General features: G+C 34.9%; 1 protein-coding gene across 1 annotated transcript in view; it reads left to right on the top strand.

Annotated features, from left to right (window-relative positions):
* Window positions 1-25983, top strand: part of DDX4 (DEAD-box helicase 4) — a 73715-nt gene that overhangs the window by 18786 nt on the left and 28946 nt on the right. Inside the window, exons 3-6 of the mRNA XM_014860354.3 lie at window positions 1887-1964; window positions 4521-4598; window positions 6278-6325; window positions 9564-9623. Of these exons, the coding sequence (XP_014715840.1) occupies window positions 1887-1964; window positions 4521-4598; window positions 6278-6325; window positions 9564-9623 (264 nt within the window). The remainder of the gene's footprint in view (window positions 1-1886; window positions 1965-4520; window positions 4599-6277; window positions 6326-9563; window positions 9624-25983) is intronic.

Raw genomic sequence — 25983 nt, 5'->3', positions numbered from 1 at the left:
GAAGACAGTTTACAGGAAGATGGGAAGAGCGAATGTTTGGTAAACAGATGTTGATTCTGCCATGCAGAGACAATGGGACAGAGAACTTTGAACAAGCAGGCCGTGCTAAGTTTCCCCCAGTTTACCACACCTAGCTCATATTCTTTGTAGTTATCTCTAGTTAGAGCTCTTTTCCTGGAGCAGGCCCTTTGTCTAAATTATTTAAGGTAGTTAAGAGGGAGGTAAAAAGAAAAACTTTCCAAGTTCTCTTTTTCTTAAAAATAATCAGCCTAAAATAATCCTCATGCCAAAGAGATGCACTGTGGGTTGGCAAATTTTGCTCCCCTGGAGCCTTGTGGAATAGGTTGGGGAATAATTCCTCTTCTTATTTTTGGAAGAATTGTACAACATTGGAATGTTCTTTAGAGTGTAGAACTCGCCTGTAAAACTATATCTAGGCATAATGCAGAGATTTAAGTACTGATTAAATTTCTATAGGATAATTTAGTTTTTATTGCTTTTTAAGTCAGTTTTGGTGAGTTAATTTTCTCAGAACTTTTCTTCTAAGTTTTAAATTTAGTAGTGTAAAGTTGTTCATGGTAATTTTTATTTTTTATTGTGATAAAAAGCACATAACATGAGATCTAACCTCATACAACCTTTTATGTGTACAGTACAGTACTATTACCTCCTATGGGACCACTATCCTATATCCAGTCTGTCATTGACTGAAACGTCATGTGGCATGCGACTATATAAAAATTTAAGTACCGATAAGTAACATTTTTATCATACAATCCTAAGTATTTTTTTTTTAAAGATTGGCACCTGAGCTAACAACTGTTGCCAGTCTTTTTTTGTTTCCTGCTTTTTCTCCCCAAATCCCCCCAGTACATAGTTGTATATTTTAGGTGTGGGTCCTTCTAGTTGTGGCATGTGGGATGCTGCCTCAGCTTGGCCTGATGAGCAGTGCCATGTCCTTGCCCAGGATCCGAACTGGTGAAACCCTAAGCCACTGAAGCAGAGCGGGCAAACTTAACCACTTGGCCACGGGGCTGGCCCTTAATCCTAAGTATTTTTAAAGTTCCATTGTAATTTTTTTTCTTTGAGCTATGGGTTATATAGAAGTGTTTTAAAAACATATTTCCAAATAAAAGATGATTTTAAACAAATCTTTTTGGAATTTACTAACTTCTGATTTGACTGCATTGTGATTAGAGAATTTTGGTTATATGATACTGATTTTTGAAATTTGTTGTTGGATTTGTATTGTGGCCTTCCATGTGGTCAGTGTTTTTAAACATTCTGTTGAAGAATGTCAGTTCTTTAATGTCGGATGCTATAGTTCTGTGAAAGTGCACAGTATTCTGTGGATGGCTATAGTATACCTATTATCCTTTGATCACTTTTTTTTGTTATTACAGACAATGCTTATAAAAACATCTTTATGTGTATCTGTGTTACCATGTGACAATATGCAGAGGAGAACTTCACAATAATGTACTTTCAAAAAGTATATTCTTTTAAAATTAGGATGAAGATTGATTCAGTTTATTGCTTCAGTGTAGTGTGTGATTTGTGTGTGTTTCCCTACGTCCTTAACTATTCTCAAATATTAGCAAACTTAGTTCTGTTTTCCAGTCAATCATGTGGTTGCAAAAAGCTATCTCCTTCTTTTGATTTCCACTTTCCTTAATTATGAGTGAGATTTAGTCATCATTTATTTTTCTTTTGAAGAACTACCTATTCTTATTCATAGCCTGTTTTTCTGCGAGGCTATTGGTCTTTTTTTTGTTGTATAAAATTCCGTCTTTGCCACATGGGTGGCAAATTGAAAAGGTTTAAAGTCTGCATACCACTAAGACATTTGTTGTTATTTTGACTGCTTCAAATGTTATTTGCTTTAGAAATGGATGGTGGACCTTCTCGAAGAGATCATTTCATGAGAAGTGGATTTGCCTCTGGGAGGAGTTTGGGAAACAGAGGTAAATATCTTTGTCTTTCTTTAATCTTCTCGACTATTGAATAGTGGAATGAATAGGGGCGTTTATGGCTGTTTGCTGCAAAGCTAAATCTGTTATAACTCAGTGTACGGTAGATTTTTTTTGGATAATGAGTTCATCATTTTTTCAAATGTCTTTGCTGTTTTATTTTTTTGGGATAGTAGGAAATAGTTAAATTGATTAGATAGATTGGTTAAAAAGATAGTTGCTTCACAGAGGTACTTCTTAATGTGTTTGTGGTGATTGATTTCTGACACTTGGCTTGAGAGAAATGTAAAAGCTTCAGAGAAGGACTTCTTTAAGTTTTGTACTTCTTAAGAAAAGACAGTATAGGAAGCATGTCTGTTAGCTCATTAGCATTAAGAGGTTATTTTCCTAGGCTTAGAATTTTTCATTGTTACTTTTAGAACAACCAACACTTGATTTGACAGATAAAGACATACCAAAATAGCTGCCTACAGTCCGTTTTTAGATTTGATATTAAAAAGCTGAAAATATTCTGCACTGTTTTTTGATAGTGCAATAAAATATTATTAGAAATTCAAAGTAAAGTTATTTAACTATCCATGTGACCACTTTTTTCTATATGGGATGCCATAAGCTAGGGCTGATTGGTAGGTTTAAATATACATAACACTTATTCTTGAATTTATTAGGTGTTATTCTTTGAAAAACGTTATTGATATTTCTAGATCTTTTATTTATTCATTGGAAACCAGAGGTTGATGTGTGGTGTTTCATTTGCTATTTGGAAAACTTAATTTCTTGTTTAGATATAATAACACAAATGTGAACTTTATATTTTGACATGTTTCTGCTACTAATGGAAATAATTCTTTAAATATGCGTATATGTTTTGTTTTTTAAGCTTTCGTATTAATTAAGAGATATTGATGATTTGGACCCTGTAGTTGTGCTAAGAGGTTCAAGTGTGGGTTTTATTTGTTACTACCAACATTAGAGATAATAAATATCTTAATATTATACTTGGGAATTTTTAATATTTAGATATATTTTAAAATCCTAGTTTAGGTTATGTGATACTTTTTGATGCAGACTTCTAAACATTGTAGAATAAAGGCTTTTTAAAGATAGATTTTACTACAAATTTTTAATTCCATATGTTTTAGGTTGAAATACACATTAAACTTCTCATCAAAACTCTTTATTGAATGTTAATACTTTAAAAAGTTGTCTTTATACTACATATAATCCTGAAAATTCATAGACCCATGAGTACAACTTTTTTCCCTTATAATTCATCTAACATTTTAATTAGTTTCAGTGTCTGATTTTTTTCTATCTTGCATAGCTAATAATGTTTTTGAAATTGACCCTTAATTGCTTAAAATATAATATTGATTAGCTTTTCATGATCTGTGAAGTATGGTCTAAATGGCCTTAACTTCTTGTATCACACACATCTTTAGAATCTGATAAAAATACTGATAGTTTCTCATAGACAATTTTGCATGTGGCTTTAGGAGTTTCACGGATTCCCTGTGTTAAGATACTGCAGAGATAAGTAAAACAATTTATGAGGATAACAAGATAATGCTTTAATTTTTCCCAGTCATAGTGTAAAGTGGCAGTTTGTGATGTTGTGGATGTCTCTTGTTCCAATTTTTTGTCTTAAGTAACCGCTCTCATTGCTATAGCAACTCTGCCCTCAGAATTCTTAATCTAGTGGTAGAAAAACACATGGAAAGAAATATTACTAGAAAGAGATACACATAGTGTGTTGTGGGATTGTGCAGCAAGGATTATGACTAGATGACTAAAGGAAAACTTCACCGAAGAGGTGGCCTTTGAACTGGGCTTTTAAAGAGTGAAAAGAATTTTCATAGGCAAAATAGGAAAGCAGGGAATGCCGTGGTGAGGGAACATCATGTAGGAAGGTACGAAAGTTTAGAATTTCACAGTGTGAAGTATAGGAAGTTGCTTGATATGAATTAAAATGTTGGGTATTCAGAGTTGTGTAGTGATAAAGCTAAGAGGGCTAATACAGGGAAATACTATGGAGGGATCAGGAAGTGATGGGGAGTGGTATTCATACTTTTTTTTCCCTTTATTATGTAGTCCCTTCCTAATTTTAGTTTTAAAAGTGGAAAGATTGAGAGTGATATAAATACTAGAATAATGAATACATAATAAATAGAATAATGAAATAAAACAAGAGTATAAAATTTTCTGTAGCAATGATTTTCACACAAGGACATAATGTAAATAGCTGGCTCTGTCAGGGTGAGGTTTCAATATACAGGAAATCAGAGAGTTGAATTTCTTGATTAAAGGTCACTAGAAAGATAACTAGTGGAAAGCTGTATTTCACCAGTAGTATATTTATGTTTTTATCTTGGTATCATAATTTAAGAGTTTTTAAAAAACAAGAAACATATATTGTATCTTTATAAGTTCCTGTACTACTCTCTCCCCATCCTTGGAAGTCCCCTTACCCCTAAGATTCATTTACTTCCTAGTTTTTGAGGACACAATTTTATGTGTTAAAGAATTTTAACTCTATCTGAACTTTTTCAGATGCTGGTGAGTCTAATAAAAGAGAGAATACTACCACAGTGGGTAGTTTTGGAGCTGGAAAGGGTTTTGGAAACAGAGGTAACCTGCTTATTATATCTTACGGTTAAAACTTGTGACCCCCCAAGTTTTCCAGTCTTTGAGTTCATATTTCCCTTTAATATGCATAGAAAGTTTGTGCCTTTCCCGAGAATTTGTGAGGATCATAAGAGAAGGCTTTCATTTTCTTAGTCATAGTTTAGAGTAGCAGTCTATGCTGCTTTGGATGTGTCTGCTATTCCATTTAGCGTTTTTTTTTTTTGATAGCCATGCTACTTGCTGCAGCATCTCTTCAAATTGTTTTACCCTATAGGTGAACCCCAGTTTTTTCTTCTGTACTCAAGACTCTCTTCCCCCAACCCCCACATAAGAGATCCATTTTATGCTCCTGAAGGTGAATTTGAGTCTCCATCTTTAGTTGAGCAAAGAACCAGTAGAAGCTTTGAAATTACTTTTTTTTCCTTAAAGATTATAGATCAGAACTTAGGCAGAATTTACGATCAAGACCAATAGTTTGTAGGTGGAAGACTTTCCCACGCATTTTGGAAACCCAGAATTTGACTCTCTTGGGGCAGGAAGTATGGCGGGGAAGAGGCAGTTGTAGAGGACCGTAGAATATAATTCTTTTCTGAACCAGCTTCAAAGATTGCAAATATTTAAATGAATAAAATAACTCAAAACTTAGGTTTTGTGATAAGATACCCTTTCTTAGGGATTATCTTTATTTTCAAATTATGTATCTGATTAAGGAAAAATTTTTTTGTCATACAATCATATATTGATGCTTTAGGGTACTTACTTTTTTATATGCTAATTCTGTATTAAATTTCCACGGAGTTTTATGCTGGAAGGGGCATTAGATTTTGTTGAACCTGACATCTTAAGTGACTTGATATGTTTACATTCTGCATATAAATTTAACATCTGTCAAACAGTAATTGATTAGTCTCTGTATTACAGCAGCCATAGTTTAATATATTTAATATTTTATAATTTTGATTAAATAGTGATTGACAGGCATCGTAGATTGACATTTAATTTTGAGGTGTATTAGTCCCTGAATATCTCTGCAGTAAAGATCATTTTATTAAGGCTCAGCATTTTAAGATTTTATGAAATATTGCTGATGGATGCTTTTAAAATTAATTTTAGAGACATGTCTCTGTGCTCCAGAGATGTATAAATCTAGCCACAGAGTTTTGTTAAGTGAGAAATTTGAAGTCAGGGCTGGATGAAAGATTGTTTTTAATTTTGTAAACAAAAAAATCTTGGCAAAATTTCCTTGTTACTGAGAAGGGAAAAATTATTAAATATTGGATTATAGTTTAGTTGTCCTCTGGCAGATGAAGAGATTGAGTTAATTTATAAAATTAAAAAAATGTTAATATTTTGAATAGAAATTTTATAATGGTTATACTGACATATGCCCCTGTTTTGCTCATGTACCTATAGAGGAATATATGACATTTGAGGTGATATAACATTTGGCTATCGTTTTAACTTTACTAAATTGACACAGGCAGAAATTGTAATACAACCTGAATGAGTTCTCATTCACTATTTATGTATATAATTATATGTGGTTTATCCTATTTTAAAGGGGCGTCATTAACTAGTAGTCCTGTAAAGTGTTTTTTTGTTTGTGTGGGTTTTTTCCCTCCAAAGAGGTACAGGTAACTTGTTTTAAGAAATTTGCAAGTTTAATTATATATTTTTTATAGATTTTTCAAACAAGTTTGAAGAAGGTGATACCTCTGGTTTCTGGAGAGGTAAGTTTAGTGTTTTTTGTAGTGACGTTTAAAATTTATTGTCCAGAGTACATGCTAAAGAGAAACTAAGGTTAAATATCTTAGTCTGTTCCAATTCTGATTTATTTAATAAATAAAGTTTTATTTTAGTTCTATAAAGTTTTATAAAGCGATTTTATAAAGCAGCTATAGCCAGATCCTTACCCAAGAATTCAGGCATCCTAATTTGGCCTGTTGCCACCTCCCTGAATCTATGAGGTGCAGCTTTTGAATGCTTTGCTACCTTAAGGAAAAGGGGGCAGTTGAAAGAGCAAGTAAAGAATCAAAGCTCCACTTTCATATATAAATACAGCTTGGGACATATAGGTCCCTCTTCAGACTCAAATAAGTCTTGACAGTGGAAAAAGATTCATGAGAATGTGAATCACTGCTGAGATCAAAGACGTTTCTGTGAAAGTTACTGACACTCTGGTTTGGAGGAATACAGAGAATGATAAAAATAGAGTAATGTTATCAGAAGATAGATTACAATAATTAACAGTGCTTTGCCAGGAGAACCTGAGAGAGTGGATTTGGGTGAGGCCTTGGAACCTGTATTTGAAAAGCATCCCTGGTGATTCTGATGCCTCTTTTGTTTGGTAACCACTGATCTATGGAATCTTTGTAGCATCATATATTTTGGAGTTCCAAACTTTGTTTCATGTCCTTGCTCTGCCACCTGCTAGTTGAATAACTTAGAGCAAATTACTTAATTTCTTGGAGCCACAGTTTCCTATTCTGTAGAATGGAGGTCACCCATTTTATAGGAGTTGTTAGGCAGACTAAGGGAGAATGCATGTAAAAGCATGGAGTTTAGTACCAGACACATTCATGGTAAACAATAAGTGGCATCTGTCTTCATTAAGTATTTGAAAATTGATCTTTGTATTATCTTTGATTCTCAAAATCTGAACCAAACCCAGACCTGATCACCTTAAAACCCTTTGGGAATAAGGTAGGGTTTTAATATATCAAATCAGGCTGTTTCCTCAAACTACCGCCAGTCTCATTCTCTCTGCTTCTGTCTTCTTTTTCTCCTTTCCCATTCAAATGAAAACATGCATAACATAGAACTAATGTTTGAGAGAAGAAACACATCACCATATTTATTCTTTTCTATTTTCCAACTTTTAATTAATATTCAAAAACATTTCCACTTATCAAAGATCTTCCTCCCCACTTGGGGCCAGAGTGCTCTTGAGCACAAATTCCAGTTTCTTACTGCACTTGAGAGAACGTGTTTTCCAAAATGGTTTCCTTTCTTCCCTTTGGTCTACTTTCTTCTGTTCTCATTCTTAGTTCCCCTAAAATAAAAAATTATATATAAGGATTGAATTTTTTCATTCTCACAATTGTTTTTGGCAAGCCCAGGAGCAGGTTTAGATAGCATGATAGAAACTTTTTCTCTGCACACAAATGTATAGTGTTTTGTGGTTGTTATTTTCTTTGCAGTCTACTTTCCCCTGCCTGGTATAGTGTAATGATTAAGGAGCTCAGATTTTGAGTTGGACACCCTAGGTTTTAGATCTAGATCCTCCTCCTCTTCCTGTCAGTTGTGTTATCTTGAAAAATGTATTTAACTTCTCTATATTTCTTTTTCTCTATTTATAAAATGAGGATAATACCCACCTCACAAGGTTTTTGTGAGGATTTAAAAAGTTAATATATACAGTTCATTTAGGACAGTGCCAGACATAGACTAAATTCTGTAGGCATTGTAATTACTATTATCTTTATGTAATTAATAGGTTGTAACTAATCTTGAGATATTATCTCATTTTTGTTTGTGCTTGGCTTTATTTTCTAATCCTACGGAGATTCTCTCTCTCTCTCTCTTTTTTTTTTTTTTTTGCTGAGGAAGATTAGCCCTGAGCTAACATCTGTGCCAGTCTTCCTCTACTTTATATATGGGTCACTGCCATAGCATGGCTGACGAATGGTATAGATCTGCACCTGGTATCCAGACCTGCAAACCCGGGCTACTGAAACAGAGCATGCTGAACTTAACCACTATACCACAAGGCTGGCCCAAGATTATCTCTTTTTTAATAACTTTTTTATTTTGAAATAGTTTGACCTAAAAGAAGTTGCAAAAATAGTACAGAGGATTTCCTTCCCTCTTCTTGTACTGTAATTGTACCCTTCACCCTAGTTCTAATGTCATTAGCTTACTTTAATTCCTGAGTTGGTCAAAGTAACTGTAGGTTTGTTTTAGGGGAATAATTGGCCACAGATAATTTGGGACCTGGCAAGGAGAAAGAGGTCTAACATTAGTTCATAGGTTTTTTCTATAAGGCAATAAATGTTAGCTATTATTATCATTATTCTAGGACCATTCTTCTTTCCAGAATTCATTCTTTCCTGTTCAGCTCTCTTGTAGTATTAAATCCTGCTTCTGAGAAAATTGTCTTGATGTTAGATGGCTCTTTAGGAATATTTGTCAGTTGTTGATGTCACTTCAAATAGGAGCCTGCAACAAGATGTCTGGGTCATTGTTTATAGTAAAACAATATTAAGTAGATTAGTACTTTTGCACAGAAACTTAACTGATTTCTTGTAATCTGTTTAGCCACTTGCTGTCATCACTTTGGCTTAAAGTTCTCATATATTAAACGTTAATGACATATACAAAGATCCCTTGAAACCATCTCTGTATTTCCCAATCATGGCTTTGTTGGAGTCTTCTAGAAAGCTTAAAGTTATTGCTAAAAGTTGTATTAATAACATAATTTTTTAATTTTGAAAAATTACTCATTTCTTGTTGTCACTCTACACTATGAAAATAAACATCTCTGTGGTGGTTTCTGGGAATTTATTTTTAACAAACTTGCCAGATAATTCTTAGGCAGCTTTTGGAGTAGATCCTCATACCACTATTTAGAAACCTTAGTATGTGTCATTAAAAACAGAAAAACAAGGATGTCCCCAGATTCTTTAGGGTGAATGGGGAAAAGTTTGCATATATTAAAAAAAAACAATGTCTCAGAAGTCATACGCTTAACATTCAATATTTGGATATGTTAGGTGATTTGTATAGGGAATTGACTAAATAATGTCTTTAAATTTTTGTTAAAATTATTTCAAGAATTGTTCATATTTTAACTTATGAAAATAGTTATTTTTTCTTACTAATTTATCTTGTGACAGTGCTATTTTTTAGATATTACATCTTTAAAGTTAATTATTTAGATGCTATTCACATGTTAAATTTTTATTCAAGAGTCTAATAATGACTGTGAAGATAATCAAACACGGAACAGAGGGTTTTCCAGGAGAGGCGGTAAGAACCATGTTTTGGAACAATTTGTACTTAAGACAGAGGTACTAAACTGACAAAACTGATTTTGGAAGAGCTTAAAGAAAGAAAAATTCTTGGCGGGGGGGAAACTTTGAAGAAAAATACTTTGCCATATGTTTTGTGCTATTAATACTTGACTGAATATTCAGTCGGTGTCCCTCCTTCTACTTTCTAATGTCACTGGATTTTTTTTCCCCTAAGATCCCCAGAATGTGCTGTGAAGTATAGAAGAGGGACTGAGTGAATCATGGTCAGTCACAATATAGATGAACTGGAATGTCTTCGTCTCTAAATAGGATCATTGGAGATGTTGAGGAGGGAAGAAATTGTAGATTACCTTTTTCTAGCAGTACTCCACCATACTCTGTTAGTTGTACCTCTAATGAAGTTGAGGTGAGATGGTATAAAAATTATCATGCTTAGTTCCTGATTATCTATAGACAGACATGTTAAAATAGCAACAACAAAACCCACAAAAAATAGTGAATTTATCACAAAATTTCTACAGATATGCCAGTCTACTTATGATAAAATAGTTTATTGTTTTGGAACTCCATAGAAATCAGTGTTTTTGCTGCAACTTGAGGACATCGTTTTTCCTTGCTCATTGGATGGTTAGCTTGTTGAATGGCAGGCCCTCCATAGTGAAGTTGGCACTTGCTGTGGCTTTCAGTGTAGCCTTGTTGGGGCCATGAAGTGGGGAGGAATTTGGTGGTGAGTGAGGGGTGGCCATTTGTCATATAAATTGAGTCTTTTTATAATAATTTCAAGGGGCTGTGTAATGATGGGGAAGAAATTTAGCTAAGAAAAAACCAGACTCCTAGGATTGCTTTTTTCCCCTTTTTAACAAGCAATTTTTGACACTTAATGTTCCCAAAATGTAGCTATTTAAATTTTTTTTTGTTTTCTGCAGAGCAGTGAATATCTTCCTTACTATTACATTTTCTTTAAGTCAATTTAATTCATATTTAAGTGAGACAATCAAAAATCAGTTGCAGCTAGCTCTGTGTGCTTGATCCTGGCTTATTGACTAGTATAGGGTAACTAGCAGGGACACAGTCATTTTTCAGTCATTATTCTCTGTAGATGAATACATTTTGAGAGAAGGAAATTTGCACATGGTGAATAATGAGTGTGTGTGTAAATGTAAGTGTATCTAAGTTTACATTGAGTATGACATGATATAGAACCAGACAGGTGCATGTATCATAAATGTATAGCTTGGTGATTTTTCAGTAACTGAACACACTTGTGTTCGATGTGTTCCCAAGCATCCAGATCAAGAAATAAAAATTACTAGCACCTCAAAAGCCCCTTTCATGCTCATTTTCGCTCACTAGCAACACCCTCCCCCAGCCAGGTTAAGCTCTCTTCTGACTTTCAGCAGCATGGATTAATTTGTCTGTTTTTGTACTTCATATAAGTGGAATCATACGTATACTCTTTTGTGTCTGGCTTTCACTTAATGTATATGTGAGATTCATTCGTATTGTTGGTTGCAGTTGTAGATTATCATTGCCTTTGCTCTACTGTTCTGCTAATGTTGGGTATTTGTATTTCTTCCAGTTTTGGGCTATTTTGAAACTGTTGCTGTGAACATTCTACTACGTTTCTTTTGGTAACATTGGTATATATTCAGAAGTAGAATTGCTGGCTCATAGATTATGTATGTTTTTGGCTTTAATAGCTATTGTCAAATGTTTTCAAAGTAAATATGCTAAGATACACTCCCACATCCTCACCAAGACTTAGCATTTTCGTTTGCTTTCATCTTAACCATTCTGCTGAGTGCATGGTGGTGTATCTCATTGTGTTTTTAATTTGCGTTTCCTTGATGGACTAATAAAACATGCAGTGTTTCATATGTTTGTTGGCCATTTCGGCTTCATTTTTTATGTAATGCCTATTCAGGTCTTTTGCCCACGTTTCTGTTGGCTATCTTCATTTTTACCTTTTTACTTGTAAATAAAACTTACATATAATTTGCAAGAATAGTACAAGTAACTCCTGTGTAACATTTATATTAGGAGTCTTTTAGTGAATAGATGTTACTCATTTTAATCAAGTGCAGTTTACCAGCCTGGTCTTTTATGGTTAGTGCTTTTGTTTTTGGTCCTGTTTAAGAACTCTTTACTCCTAAAGTCATGGAGATATTCTCTTCTATTTTCCTTTTAAAACTTTATCTATTTAGCTTCCACTTTCAGATTATAATTCATCTGGAATTTATTTTTGTGGCGTAATATAGGGATCAGGGTACAGTTTTTTTCCCCATAAGGCTGTCCAGTTGATCCAATATTGCTTATTGAAAAGACTTTCCAGTCTACACTACAAGGCTGTCTTTATCCTAAATTAGGTGGCAGTATATATGTTGTACTGTTTCGGGACTCAGTTCCATTCCATTGGTCAGTTTCTCTATTTTTGCACCATTGTCATGTAGTCTAATTAGTGTAGTTTTAGAATAGGTCCTGATATTTGGTAAGTCAGTCTTCCAAGTTTGTCGTTCTTCAAGATTGGGTTATTCTTAGTCCTTTGCATTTCCATGTGATGTTTAGAATCAGTTTACTAATTTCCAGAAAACACGAATGGGATTTTTATTGGCATTGTGTTGAATCTGTAGATTAATTTGGGGAGAATGAACATCTCTACAGTATAGAGTCTTCCAAACCATAAATATGGCCATTTGTTTAGGTCTTTAATTTTTACTACTGTGTTTTCACTATTGAGTTTTTGTACGTATTTCTATACTTGAGTAGTTGATTATTTGTGATGCATATTTTTTATTGAGCTCATACTTCATATAACATAAACTTTACGATTTAAAAAAATTTTATTGAAGTTGTAATAGTTTATACCATTGTGAAATTTCAGTTGTACATTATTACTTGTCAGTCACTGTATAAATGTGCCCCTTTACCCCTTATGCCCACCTCCTGACCCCCTTCCCTCCTGGTAACTACTAATCTGTTCTCTTTGTCTTGTATTAGTTTATATTCCACAGATGAGTGAAATCATACAGTGTTTGTCTTTCTCTCTCTGGCTTTTTTTGCTTAACTTAATACCCTCAACGTCCATCTGTATTGTTGCGAAGGGAACCATTTTGTCTTTTTTATGGCTGAGTAGTATATATATACACCACTTCTTCTTTATCCAGTCATCAGTCGATGGCACTTGGGTTGCTTCCACGTCTTGGCTATTGTGAATAATGCTGCAGTGAACATGGGTGCATAAGTCTCTTCGAATTGTTGATTTCATGTTCCTTGGATAAATATCCAGTAATGGGATAGCTGGGTTGTATGGTATTTCTATTTTTAATTTTTTGAGAAATCTCCATACTATTTTACATGGTGGCTGCATGCGTTTGCATTCCCACTGATAGTGCATGAGGATTCCCTTTTCTCCACATCCTCTCCAACGTTTATTATTTATTGTCTTGGTGATTATAATAAGTATAAGGGGATATTTTAGTGTAGTTTTGATTTGCATTTCCCTGATGATGAATGATGTTGAACATCTTTTCATGTGTCTGTTGGCCATCTGTATATCTTCTTTGGAAAAATGTCTGTTCATATCCTCTACCCATTTTTTGATCAAGTTGTTTGCTTTTTTGTTGTTGAGTTGTGTGAGTTATTTATATATTTTGGAGATTAACCCCTTGTCAGATAGAAGATTTTCAAGTATTTTCTCCCAGTTGTTGGATTGTCTTTTTCTGGTTTCTTTTGCCTTGCAGAAACTCTTTAGTCTGGTGAAGTCCCACTTGTTTATTTTTCCTTTTGTTTCCCTTGCCCAAGTAGACGTGGTATTTGAAAAGATCCTTCTAAGACTGATGTCAGAGAGTCTACTGCCTGTATTTTCTTCTAGAACTTTTATGATTTCATCTCTTACCTTCAAGTCTTTCATCCGTTTTGAGTTAAGTTCTGTGTATGGTGAAAGATGACCTGCTTTCATTCTTTTGCATGTGGGTGTCTAGTTTTCCCACCACCATTTATTGAGGGAACTGTCCCTTCTTCATTGTATCTTCTTGGCTCCTTTGTCAAAGATTAGCTGTTTGTAGATGTGTGGTTTTATTTCTGGGCTTTTAATTCTGTTCCATGGATCTGTGTGTCTGTTTCTGTACTGGTACCATGCTGTTGTGATTCCTGTAACTTTGTAGTATATTTTGAAGTCAGGGGTTGTGAGGTCTCTAGCTTTGTTCTTTTTTCCACAGATTGCTTTAGCTATTTGGGATCTTTTGTTGCCTGATATGAATTTTAGGATTCTTTGTTCTATTTCCAGAAAGAATGTAATTGGGATTCTGATTGCATTGAATCTGTAGATTGCTTTAGATAGTATGAACATTTTAACTATGTTTATTCTTCCAATCTATGTGCATAGAATATCTTTCCATTTCTTTATGTCTTCATCTGTTTCTTTCAATAATGTCTTATAGTTTTCAACATATAGGTCTTTCACCTTCTTGGTTAAATTTATTCCTAGAGGGGCCAGCCCAGTGGTGCAGCAGTTAGGTTTGCGTGTTCTGCTTCTCAGTGGCCTGGGGTTTGCCGATTTGGATCCTGAGTGCAGACATGGCACCGCTTGGCAAAAGCCATGCTGTGGTAGGCGTCCCACGTATAAAATGGAGGAAGATGGGCATGGATGTTAGCTCAGGGCCAGTCTTCCTCAGCAAAGAGAGGAGGATTGGCAGTAGTTAGCTCAGGGCTAATCTTCCTCAAAAGAAGAAAAAATTTATTCCTAGATATTTTATTCTTTTTGGTGCCCTTGTAAATAGGATTTTATTCTTGAGTTCTCTTTCTGTTAGTTTATTATTCAGGTACAGAAATGCAACTGATTTTTGTAAGTTGATTTGTACCCTGCAACTTGCTGTAGTTGTTGGTTATTTCTAATAGTTTTCTGATGGCTTCTTTAGGGTTTTTATATACAAAATCATGTCGTCTGCAAACAGTGAGAGTTTCACTTCTTCATTGCCTATTTGGATTCCTTTTGTTTCTTTTTTTTGCCTAATTTCTTTGGCCAAAACCTCTAGTACTATGTTGAATAAGAGTGGAAAGAGTGGGCACCCTTGTCTTGTTCCTATTCTCAGAGGGATGGCTTTCAGTTTTTCTCCACTGGGTGTGATGTTGGCTCTGGGTTTGTCATATATGGCCTTTATTATGTTGAGATACTTTTCTTCTATAGCCATTTACTTGAGCGTTTTTTAAAATCATAAATGGCTGTTGGATCTTGTCAAATGCTTTCTCTGCATCTATTGAGATGATGGTGTGGTTTTTATTCCTCATTGTATTAATGTGGTATATTGCATTGATTTGTGGATGTTGAACCATCCCTGCATCCCTTGTATAAATCCCCCTTGATCATGGTGTATGATCCTTTTAATGTATTACTCTATTTGGTTTGCCATATTTTGTTGAGGATTTTTGCATCTATGTTCTTCAGTGATATTGGCCTGTAATTTTCCTTCTTTGTGTTGTCTTTGTCTGGCTTTGGGATCAGGGTGATGTTGGCCTTGTAAAATGTATTAGGAAGTGTTCCATCATCTTCAGCATTTTGGAATAGTTTGAGAAGGATAGGTGTTAAATCTTCTTTGAATGTTTGGTAGACTTCTCTACAGGAGCCATCTGGTTCTTAGTTTTGGGGAAAGTTTTTGATTACTGTTTGACTCTCTTGTGATTGGTCTATTCAGAGTCTCTATTTCTTCTTCATTCAGTTTTGGGAGATGGTATGAGTAAGAATTTATCCATTTCTTCTAGATTGTCCAATTAGCTGGCTTTACAGTTTTTCATAGTATTCTCTTACAATCCTTTGTATTTCTGTGGTATCCATTGTAATTTCTCCTCTTTCATTTCTAATTTTATTTATTTGTGCCTTCTCTCTTTTTTTCTTAGTGAGTCTGGCTAAGGGCTTGTCAATTTTGTCTGTCTTGTGGAAGAAACAGCTCTTAGTTTCATTGATCCTTTCTACTGTTTCATTGTTTTGATTTCATTTATTTCTGCTCTAATTTTTATTATTTCCCTCTTCTTGACTTTGGGCTTTTTTGTTCTTCTTTTTCTAGTTCTGTTAGGTGTGGTTTACAATAGCTTATTTGAGATTTTTCTTGTTTCTTAAGGTGGGCCTGTACTGCTATGAATTTCCCTCTTAGGACTGCTTTTGCTGCATCTTGTATGAGTTGATGTGGTGTATTTTCATTTTTCTCCATATATTTTTTGATTTCTCTTTTAATTTCTTCAAGGATCTATTCGTTGTTCAGTAGCATGTTGTTTAGTCTCCACATATTTGTTGCTTCCCCAAGTTTTTTCTTGTAGGTGATATCTAATTTCATAGCATTATGGTTGGAAAAGATGCTTGATTTGATTTCAGTCTTCTTAAATTTATTGAGGCTTGCCTAGTTTCCCAGCATATGGTCTATCCTTGAGAATGTTCCATATGCACTTGAGAAGAATGTATACTCTGCTGTTCTTGGATGGAGTGTTCTCTGTGTATCTTTTAAGTCCATCTGGTCTAGTTTTTCATTTAATTCCACTTTTTTTTTTGGAGGAAGATTAGCCCTGAGCTAACATCTGCTGCCACTCCTCCTCTTTTTGCTGAGGAAGACTGGCCCTGAACTAACATCTGTGCCGATCTTCCTCTACTTTATACGTGAGATAACTGCCACAGCATGGCTTGCCAAGCAGTGCCATGTCTGCACCCGGGATATGAACCGGTGAACCCCGGGCCGCTTAAGTGGAATGTGCAAAGTTAACTGCTGTGCCCCTGGGCTGGCTCTAATTCCACTATTTTTTTTGTTGACTTTCTGTCTGGATGAGCTATCCATTGATGTACGTGGACTGTTAAGGTCCCCTATTATTATTATGCTCTTAATAGGCTGTTTTAGGTTTTTTAATAGTTGCTTTATGTACTTTCATGCTCATGTGTTGGGTGCATATGTATTTATAGGTGTTATGTCTTCTTGGTGGAGTGTCCCTTTTATCATTATATATTGCCTCTCATTGTCTCTCATTGTCTGTTTTATCTTGAAGTCTGCCTTGTCTAAGTATGGCAACACCCGCTTTCTTTTGTTTGCCGTTAGCTTGGAGTATCGTCTTCATCCTTTCACTCTAAGCCTGTGTTTGTCTTTAGAGCTGAGATGTTTCCTGGAGGCAGCATATTGTTGGTTCTTGTTTATTAATCCATCTCAGCACTCTGTGTCTTTTGATTGGAGAATTCAGTCCATTTACTTTGAGGGTCCTTATTGATATATGAAGGCTTAATGCTGCCATTTTATCACTCGTTTTCCGGTTGTTTTGTATTTCCCTTGTTTCTTGTCCCATGTATTTGCAACTGCCAGTTCAGTTTGGTAGTTCTTTATGATGATTTTCTCTTTATTTATCATTTGTGTCTCTGTTATGAATATTTTGTTTAGTGGTTACCATGAGATTTGTATAAGAAATGTCATAGATGAGACAGTCCATTTTCTGATAGCCTCTTGTTTCCTTAGTTTAAGCTGATGCCACTCCTTTCTGTTTCTCCTTCTAAGTTATTCTTGTCACAACTTATTTCATCTTGTGTTGTGAGTTTGTGGTTAAAATGACAAGATTATAGTTATCTTTGATGTTTTTCTTCCTTTTATATGTAATGTTACAATGATTTGCTAACCTGTTCTGATAGGGACCTGCAGTTTTCTGATTTTGTCTGCCTTTTTATCTGCTTGCTCAAGGCTTTGTAAACCCTTTCTTTCTTTTTGTTAAGGAGTGAGGGCCTTCTTGATCATTTCTTGTAGAGGGGGGTCTTGTGGTGATGAACTCCCTTAGATTTTGTTTATCTGGGAAAGTTTTTATTTCTCCGTCATATCTGAAGGATATTTTCACTGCATAGAGGATTCTTGGCTAAGTTTTTCTCTTTCAGAATTTTGCGTATATCATTCCGCTCTCTCCTAGGCTGTGAGGTTTCTGCTGAGAAATCTGCTGAAAGCCTGGTACGAGTTACTTTGTAGGTTATTTTCTTCTGTCTTACTGAGCTTAATATTTTTTCTTTCTCATTGACTTTTGCCGGTTTTACTAATATATGCCTTGGAGAAGGTCTTTTTACATTGGTGTAATTAGCAATTCTCTTAGCTTCTTTTACTTGTCATTCCAGCTGATTCTCCAGGTTTGGGAAGTTCTCAGCTATTATTTCTTTGAAGAAACTCGGCTCTTTTTTCCCTCTGTTCTCCCTCTGGAATACCTGTAATTCTTATATTGCATTTCCTAATTGAGTCATATATTTCTTAGAGCATTTCTTCATTTCTGTTTAGTTTTAGTTCTCTCTCGTCTTCCATCTGAAGCATTTTTGTATTTTTATCCTCTAAATTGCTAATTCTGTCCTCCATAATATCAGCTCTGTTATTTAAGGGCTCCAGATTTTTTTTTTTTTTGTCTCATTGTGTTTTTCATCTCCAACATTTCTGATTGGTTTTTCTTTATAGTTTCAATCTCTCTTGTGAACAATTCCCTCTGCTCATTAATTTTATTCCTGATTTCATTGAACTGTCCCTGTGAGTTCTCTTGTTACTCATTGAGTTTTTTATTGATAGCTATTTTGAATTCTCTATCATTTAGATTGTAAATTTCTGTGCCTTCACGATTGATGTCTACATGCTTGTCATTTTCCTTTTGGTCTGGAGTATTAATATATTTTTTCATACTGTTTGTTGCTGTGGATTTGTACCTTCACATTGTGATAGTATCTGGTCTCAGATTCCACCTACTGCCACTGGGAGTGGGGATGTCAGGAGCTGTGTCTTCTGAGCCCACTGTAATCTCTGGCCTCTGTGCCTGTCCTTTGGCATCTGTGCTGATATGGCCAGTCTGTGATTCCCGGCTCACTTGCTTACAGCTGCTGCTTTTCTAACATATGCACTGGCACTCTGGCTCACAGACTTAGCTGGAGCACTGGTGGGAGGAAGGGTGCTTTCTTTTTCATTTGCAATCTTGGTTGATTTCTTTCTTTCTTTCTTTTTTGAGGAAGATTAGCCCTGAGCTACCTACTGCCAATCCTCCTCTTTTTGCTGAGGAAGACTGGCCCTGAGCTAATATCCATGCCTGTCTTCCTCTACTTTATATGCGGAATGCCTGCCACAGCATGGCCTTTGCCAAGCAGTCCCATGTCTGCACCCTGGATCCAAACTGGCGAAACCCTGGCCCCTGAGAAGCGGGATGTGCGAACTTAACCGCTGTGCCACTGGGCTAGACCCCTGGTGAATTTCTCAATCTATCCTTGCTATCTGTTCTTCTGGGCTACTGGCTTGATGAAGACACTCCTGCAGTAGCTTTGCCTCCTCTGTGTCGAACTTTCCCACAGGCTGTGAGAGAACTTGGAGAGCAAAGGAGTTTTTGTGGAGAGTTGCCCCTCCCACTTCTTTTCTCAGAGCTGCACGTGTTCCCATGCCCTGGGTCTCTGCTGAGGAGGGAGAGGAGCTCCCCTTACCTCCTTCCACTTTCTCCCAGGGGATATAGCACGTCCACCTTCTGATGTATGGCTTCATGGATCTCTCAGACATCTTTTGTGTTGTGTGTGTGTCCTCTCTTGGTTTATGAACGTCATTTTCATTGTATCTTAGTGGGGAGAGTGTAACGGAAGAGCTTCCTCTGCTGTGATGCTGACATCACTCTTCCAACTTCACCATTTTTTAAGTGGAGTTTGAGTGGTTTTAAATATGTTCACCATGTTGTGTGACCGTCACCACTGTCTAATTCCAGAACATTTCCCTTTCCCTGAAAAGAAATTCTGTGCCTATTAGCAGTTAGTCCCCCTCTCCTCAATTCCCCCCTCCCCTTCCTCTGGCAACCAGCAGTTTGCTTTCTGTAGCTGTAAATTTGCCGATTCTGGACATTTCCTATAAAGGAAAGTACATGCTATGTGGTCTTCTTGTGTTTGACTTCTTTCACTTAACGTGAGGTTTTCAAGCTTTATCCATGTACCATGTGGTAATACCTCATTCCTTTTAATGGCCGAATTATATTCCATTGTGTCAATAAACAGTGTTTATTCATCAGCTGATGGACATTGGGTTGTTTCCACTTTGGGGCTATAATGAGTAAGATGTAAACATTTGTGATGCATCTTGTGAACATATGTTTTTATTTTTCTGGCATATGTACCTAGGAGTGGAATTGCTGGGTCATGTAGCAACTCTTATGTTCAACTTTTTGAATAGCTGCCAAATTGTTTTCCACAGCAGCTGCATCATTTTACATTCATACCTGCAATGTATGAGGGTTCCAGTTTCTCCACATCCTCACCAGTGCTTGTTATTGTCTGTCTTTTTGAGTATAACCATCCTAGTGGATATAAAGTAGTGATCTCATTGTGGTTTAGATTTGCATTTCCTGATGACTGTGATATTGAGCAGCTTTTCCTTTGTGTATTGGCCATTTGTATATCTTTGGAGAAATGTCTGTTCAGATCCTTTGCCCATTTAAAAAATTGGATTATTTGTCTTTTTATTTTAAGAATTCTTTATATATTCTTGATACAAGTGTCATCAGATTTGTGCTTTGCAAATATTTTCTCCCTTTCTCTGGGTTATTTTTTTAACTTTCTTAGTGGTTTCCTTTGAAACACAAAAGTTTTAAATTTTGATGCAGTCCAATTTCTTCCTTTTTTTTTTTGTTTGTGCTTTTGGTGTCATATCTAGAAACCGTTTGCCTATTCCAAGGTCATGCAGATTTTCACCTATGTTTCCTTCTAATAATTTTATAGTTTTCACTCTTACATTTAAGTCTTTGATCCATTTTGAGTTCATTTTTGCATATGGTGTGAGGTAGGGGTCCAACTTAATTCTTTTGCATGTTGATATCTGGTTGTCCCAGCACCATTTGTTCATGTTTTATGTTGATGTGTGTTGGTGTAGATCTGTTTATATTTATCGTACCTGGAATTTGTTTAGCTTGTTGGATGTGTAGATTCCTATTCTTCTTGAAATTTGGGAAGTTTTCTGCTGTTGTATTTTTTTATTGTGGTAAAATAACTATAGTATTTGCCGTTTTAACTATATTTGTGTATAATTCAGTGGCATTAAGTACATTAACACTGTTTTGCAGTTGTCACCACTGTCTGTTTTCAAAACATTTTTCATCACCCAAGCAGAAACCTGTATCCATTAAGCAATAACTACTCATACCTTCTTCCTCTCAGTCCCTGGTAACCTCTATTCTATGTTCTCTATGAGTTTGTCTGTACTAGGTATTTCATACAAGTGTAATCATACAACATTTGCTCTTTTGCGTCTGGCTTAATCTACTTAGCATAACATTTTTAATGTTCATCCATATTGTAGCATGTATCAGAACCATATTCCTTTTTATGGGTGAATAATATTCCATTGTATGTACATTTTGTTTATCCATAAGTCTGTTGATGTACACTTGGGTATTTAACTCCTTTTGGCTGTTGTGAATAATGCTACTGTGAACATTCATATACACTTACCTGTTTGAGTCATTGTTTTCTCATCTTTTTGGTATATGTCTAGAAATGGAATTACCAGGGGTTGGGGCTGGGGTAAGTTAAAATATGCAGCAGAGTTCACTGTTCTTACTGAGAATTAGGCCTTTTTTTAAAATAAATGTTCCCTGGGTTGCTGCAAGTCTTTGATTAATTTTCAGAGCTAAGAAAATGTTAATTCTGATAGTTTTTGTCCATTTTTTTCTTTTGTGGAGTCGTAGAATTTGGAGTTCCTTACTTTGCCTTTTTCGCTGATGTCAGTGATCCATATCATTTAAAAACTTTCACTTTCTTGGCTAGTATATAGAAATTCAGTTGACTTTTGTATATTGAAGTTTCAGTGACCTCACTAAATTTATGGTAAGTACTTTTTTTAAATGAAAAAAGATGTTTATGTTTCTTTTACACAAAGTTTAAATGATTTCTAAACTCATTCTTTTTGGAGGATGTTATCAGACGTCTTTAAGAACCATGAAAGATTGTTGGTTCTCCCTTATGAAATGCAGAATATATGTCATGGAAGGACTCATGTCACCTTTAAAAATATATTAATGTTATTTTATGAAAAGTGGCATTTAAAGTGGTAACCTTTGAAATATTTCAATAACTCAGAAAAGCGCTGAATATTCTCTTATACAAAAACCTGTATATTAGTACCTGGATTTAATAGGAACAGTTTGTCATATTTACTTCAAATATAGAAAAAAAATTACAAAATTGTTGGAAGACCTGTCCTCCCTTTATATTTGACGTCTTCCCCTTCCAAGGGGTAACTTATTTTGACATTGGTGTGTGTACTTCCTGCTCATATTTTTTTAAAGTTTAATATTATACTTTTCTTTTTGTGACCTTTTTAGTCAACATTTTTAAAAATTATTTATTGAAAGTGTAGATCTATTTCATTCATTTTAAGTTCTATAGTGTTTTCCTAACTTTTTAACCTATTTATTTTAACAAAGATCATTATTTTCAAGACAGTGCAGGATACGTGGAATTTCTGCCCCTACCTTGGAAGAAGAAGGTCGTGTAGACTTTTAATTCTACATAACATCCATGTTCTTTTCACCTCTAGTTATTAGGCTCTTTATAGAACTTGGAATTGGCATCAATTAAAGGAAAAGAAGAGCGTTTCTTTTAAACGTTTGAGTTTCTGCTGTGTGTGGAATAATAGATACCAGCGATACTGAGGTATTACATAGTCATTGGCTCAGCGGAAGAGATAGATTTGAAAAGGAACCATGTTGAACTTACAGGAAAGAAAAGAGTGATTAAAAACATAATGGATGGATTAAACAGATTAAACACAGTTGAAGAGAATAGATGAATCCAAAGATCTGAGGAAATGGAAAATATGAAAGCAGCTAATGGATATGGAAGATAGAATAAGAAGCTCTGTTATTCCAACATATATCTAAATATCTTCTGAGGAGAGAGAGGAGAAAATGAGAGGAGGGGAAGCAGTGGAAAGGAGACTATTGAAAGAGAATAGATGAGACTTTTCTAGATGTCAAGAGGTATAAGAGTCCCTAGCAAACAAAGTAAAAACAAATTTACACCCTTATGATGTATTGAAATTATGAGATTACAGAGATAAAAAATCTTTAAAACTCCCAGAGAAAAACAGACAGATCCATCTGTAAAAGAACGAGAGATTAACAGCAGAGCTTTTTTTTCAGTAAAGGTAGAGATAAGAATGTAGTAGAATTCAGAATGGTGAGCGAGAATAGCTCTGAATCCAAACTGCTGTAGTCACATAATTTAAATGTTGGGGAGAAATAGTGCCATTCAGATAAAGGTGGTGTTTAATACTCTCAGGCTGTTTGAGGAAAGAACTACTAAATCATATATATTAGTAAGAAGGAAACTGATTGCAGGAAGACAGGAGAGGGAAGCAGTGATGCACCAAAATAAATAAATGAAAAATTTAAAATTGGTAAGCATATTGGTTAACCTAAGTAAGTACTGACTGTATAAGCTAGTAATAATAACGATGATTAATTTCAGGGTTTTAGAAATAAGAAAGAACTAAAATACTAGCAAATGAAAAGACTAAAGTTTTTCACCAGCGCAGTAGGAAGGAGAATAGGTTAAAACTAACTTCAAGATTTCTTAAATATGGTAAAATTGAAGAGGAATCAGAAAAAGGATAAAATGTCTAACTTACTAGTGGAGGAAATACTTTGTAGGAAGAGAATATGTTGAAAATAATTTAAATGTTAAATATTCATGGTGGAATTTAAGAACATCAGTAAAAGCATAAAATAAAATATCGCATTTTTGGAAATCTAATGGACAGAAAGGAGAACAAGAAGCATTGGAAAAACTCAGTAAAGAGAAAATTGAAAATAAGATGATAGAAAATAAAAATCCATGTATCAATAGCTATAATATATGTAAACATTTCGTTGCCAGGTTGAAAATAAAGAGAAAAAATGTTGGTCCAATATTAACCAAAAAAAACCTGGTATAGAAATAGATAAAATAGGCTCTAAGGCAGACATGTTACAGATAAAGAAATAATTACCTAATGATACCATCCATGTTCACTGGTAAGACATTACAGTTCTTAACATGGGTTGAATCTAATAACATGTTTTTTGGTTTTTTTTTTTGAGGAAGATTAGCCCTGAGCTAACTGCTGTCAATCCTCCTCTTTTTGCTGAGGAAGACTAGCTCTGAGCTAACATCCGTGCCCATCTTCCTCTACTTTTTTTATATGTGGGACGCCTACCACAGCATGGTGTGCGAAGCGGTGCCATATCCACACCCCAGGATCCCACTGGGTGAACTCCGGGCCGCTGAAACGGAACGTGTGCACTTAACCACTGCACCACCGGTCTGGCCCCAAACAACATATTCTTAAAGTATATAAAGCAAAAATAGACATAATTATAAGGAAACATTTGCAAATCATAGTTAAACCATTGATCCTAGGTTTAAACACTTTTTCCCTCAGAAACTGATAGATTGAGCAGACTAGAAATGATTAAGACTATAGATGATTTGAATACCAGTTACTAATCTTGATTTAATAGTTCTATTTGGAATAATATGCCCCCACATTGTAAATTACACATCCTTTTCTAGCATATGGAAAATATGTACAATTTGACCATCTATTATGCCAAAAGGAAGTCCCAAAATATACCATAGAATTTATATCATAGATTATGTCCTCAAGTTAAAGTAGAAATCATAAACAAAACCTTTAATCCTTTTGGTTTGGAAACTGAATTTCTCAGTTTTGGAAATAGTGAAATATTTAGAACTGAATGACAGTAAGAACAGAACATATCAGAACTTATGGGATATAACTAAAGCAGCTAGCTTTTTGAGGAAATTTTATAGTTTTAAATACGTCCACTAGAAAAAAATTAACTCAGTGTTCCACTTAAGTAATTAAAAAAGGGATAAAGAAAACTCAGTGGAAGGAAGTAAAAAATATAATAGACATAAATGCTAGAAATAAATACAGTGGATTTTTATTCAGCAGTAAAGTGGATAAGGCACGTTTTCGCCCATCAACAAAAGCCAAGGTGAATAAAAGAAGCAAGACAAATATTTTCTGTATGATTCCATTATATAAAACTCAAAAACAAAACTAAACAATACATTGCATAAAGGTATATACATAGTTGGTAAAATAAAATAAGAACAAGAAAATGAAAAACAATTCAGGATATTGGTTAGGTGGGGGGCAAGTGTCTTGGGGAAGAAGGGAAACATGATAGGCAGAGACACAAATAGGTTGCACAGGTACTGGGAACATTTTAGTCTTAAGCTGGATGGTGGGTTCATAGGTTTTCATTTTATTATATTTTAAACTTATATATATATTATATATGTTTACTTATGTACACACATATAAGAAAGTAACTTATACCAAAAAAACAAAAAAGATCAAAAAGATAAACTGTTTTTTTCTGAAAAGAGATAAACCCTGACAAGGTTTCTTGAAAGATAAAGAGGCACAAATAAATAATTTAGAATAAAAAGTGGGTGTAAGTGTTGATAAATAGATTTGTTGTTAGGTCGAAGAGTATTCTGTAAGGTTTAGGTCATAGATGCATAACTATAAATCTACTGTGTGATAGTTCTGCCCCGTTTTATAAACTGACTTTAAAAATACATTATATATAATTCAGGGCCAGCCTGGTGGCATAGGGGTTAAGTTCACGTGTTTGACTTCTGTGCCCTGGGGTTCACTGGCCCGGATCCCAGGCACAGACTGCTCATCAAGCCATGCTGTGGCAGGCATCCCACATATAAAGTAGAGGAAGGTGAGCACAGATGTTAGCTCAGGACCAATCTTCCTCAGCAAAAAGAGTAGTATTGGTGGCGGATGTTAGCTCAGGGCTAATCTTCCTCAACGCCCCCCACCCTGCAAAAAAACCATATAATTCAATATCAAGAAATATCATATGTAGAACTTTTACCTTTATTGATCAGTTTCTTTATAAATAGTTGCAAGTTCATAAACTGAATAATCTCAGTTTCTTTATTTCCTGCCCAGTTGGCGTTTTGGTTTTGAATTGATCCCATTCTGCCCCAGATGGGATCAAATTTTCTTTGAACTGTTTCGATTGCATTGTTTGGTATTCAATTGAATTAAAAATGTACTGTTTGTAACAGGAAATCAAACTCTGCGCCTATATGTCTGTGCTTTGAGTAAGATGTTTATTATTTTTTATAGGGAGCAAATATCAGTCTAGATTTATTTAATCCTGTGTGGACTGTAGAAATCCTGTTAATGGTGCAGTTGTGGCCACTTCCAGTGTTTTACAAGTTCACTTTTTCCTTTTAGTCATTTTCTGATCCCCAAAGCAAGTGGTAGGTTTTTTTAAATTGTAGCCTTATCTATTTATATCAATAAAGTTGAACTTTTATA

This window comes from Equus asinus, chromosome 10 (assembly GCF_041296235.1).
Source record: "Equus asinus isolate D_3611 breed Donkey chromosome 10, EquAss-T2T_v2, whole genome shotgun sequence".
Taxonomy (NCBI): Eukaryota; Metazoa; Chordata; class Mammalia; order Perissodactyla; family Equidae; genus Equus; species Equus asinus.
The sequence above is the reverse complement of the archived record's forward strand: the minus strand, read 5'-3'. Positions and strand labels throughout refer to the sequence as shown.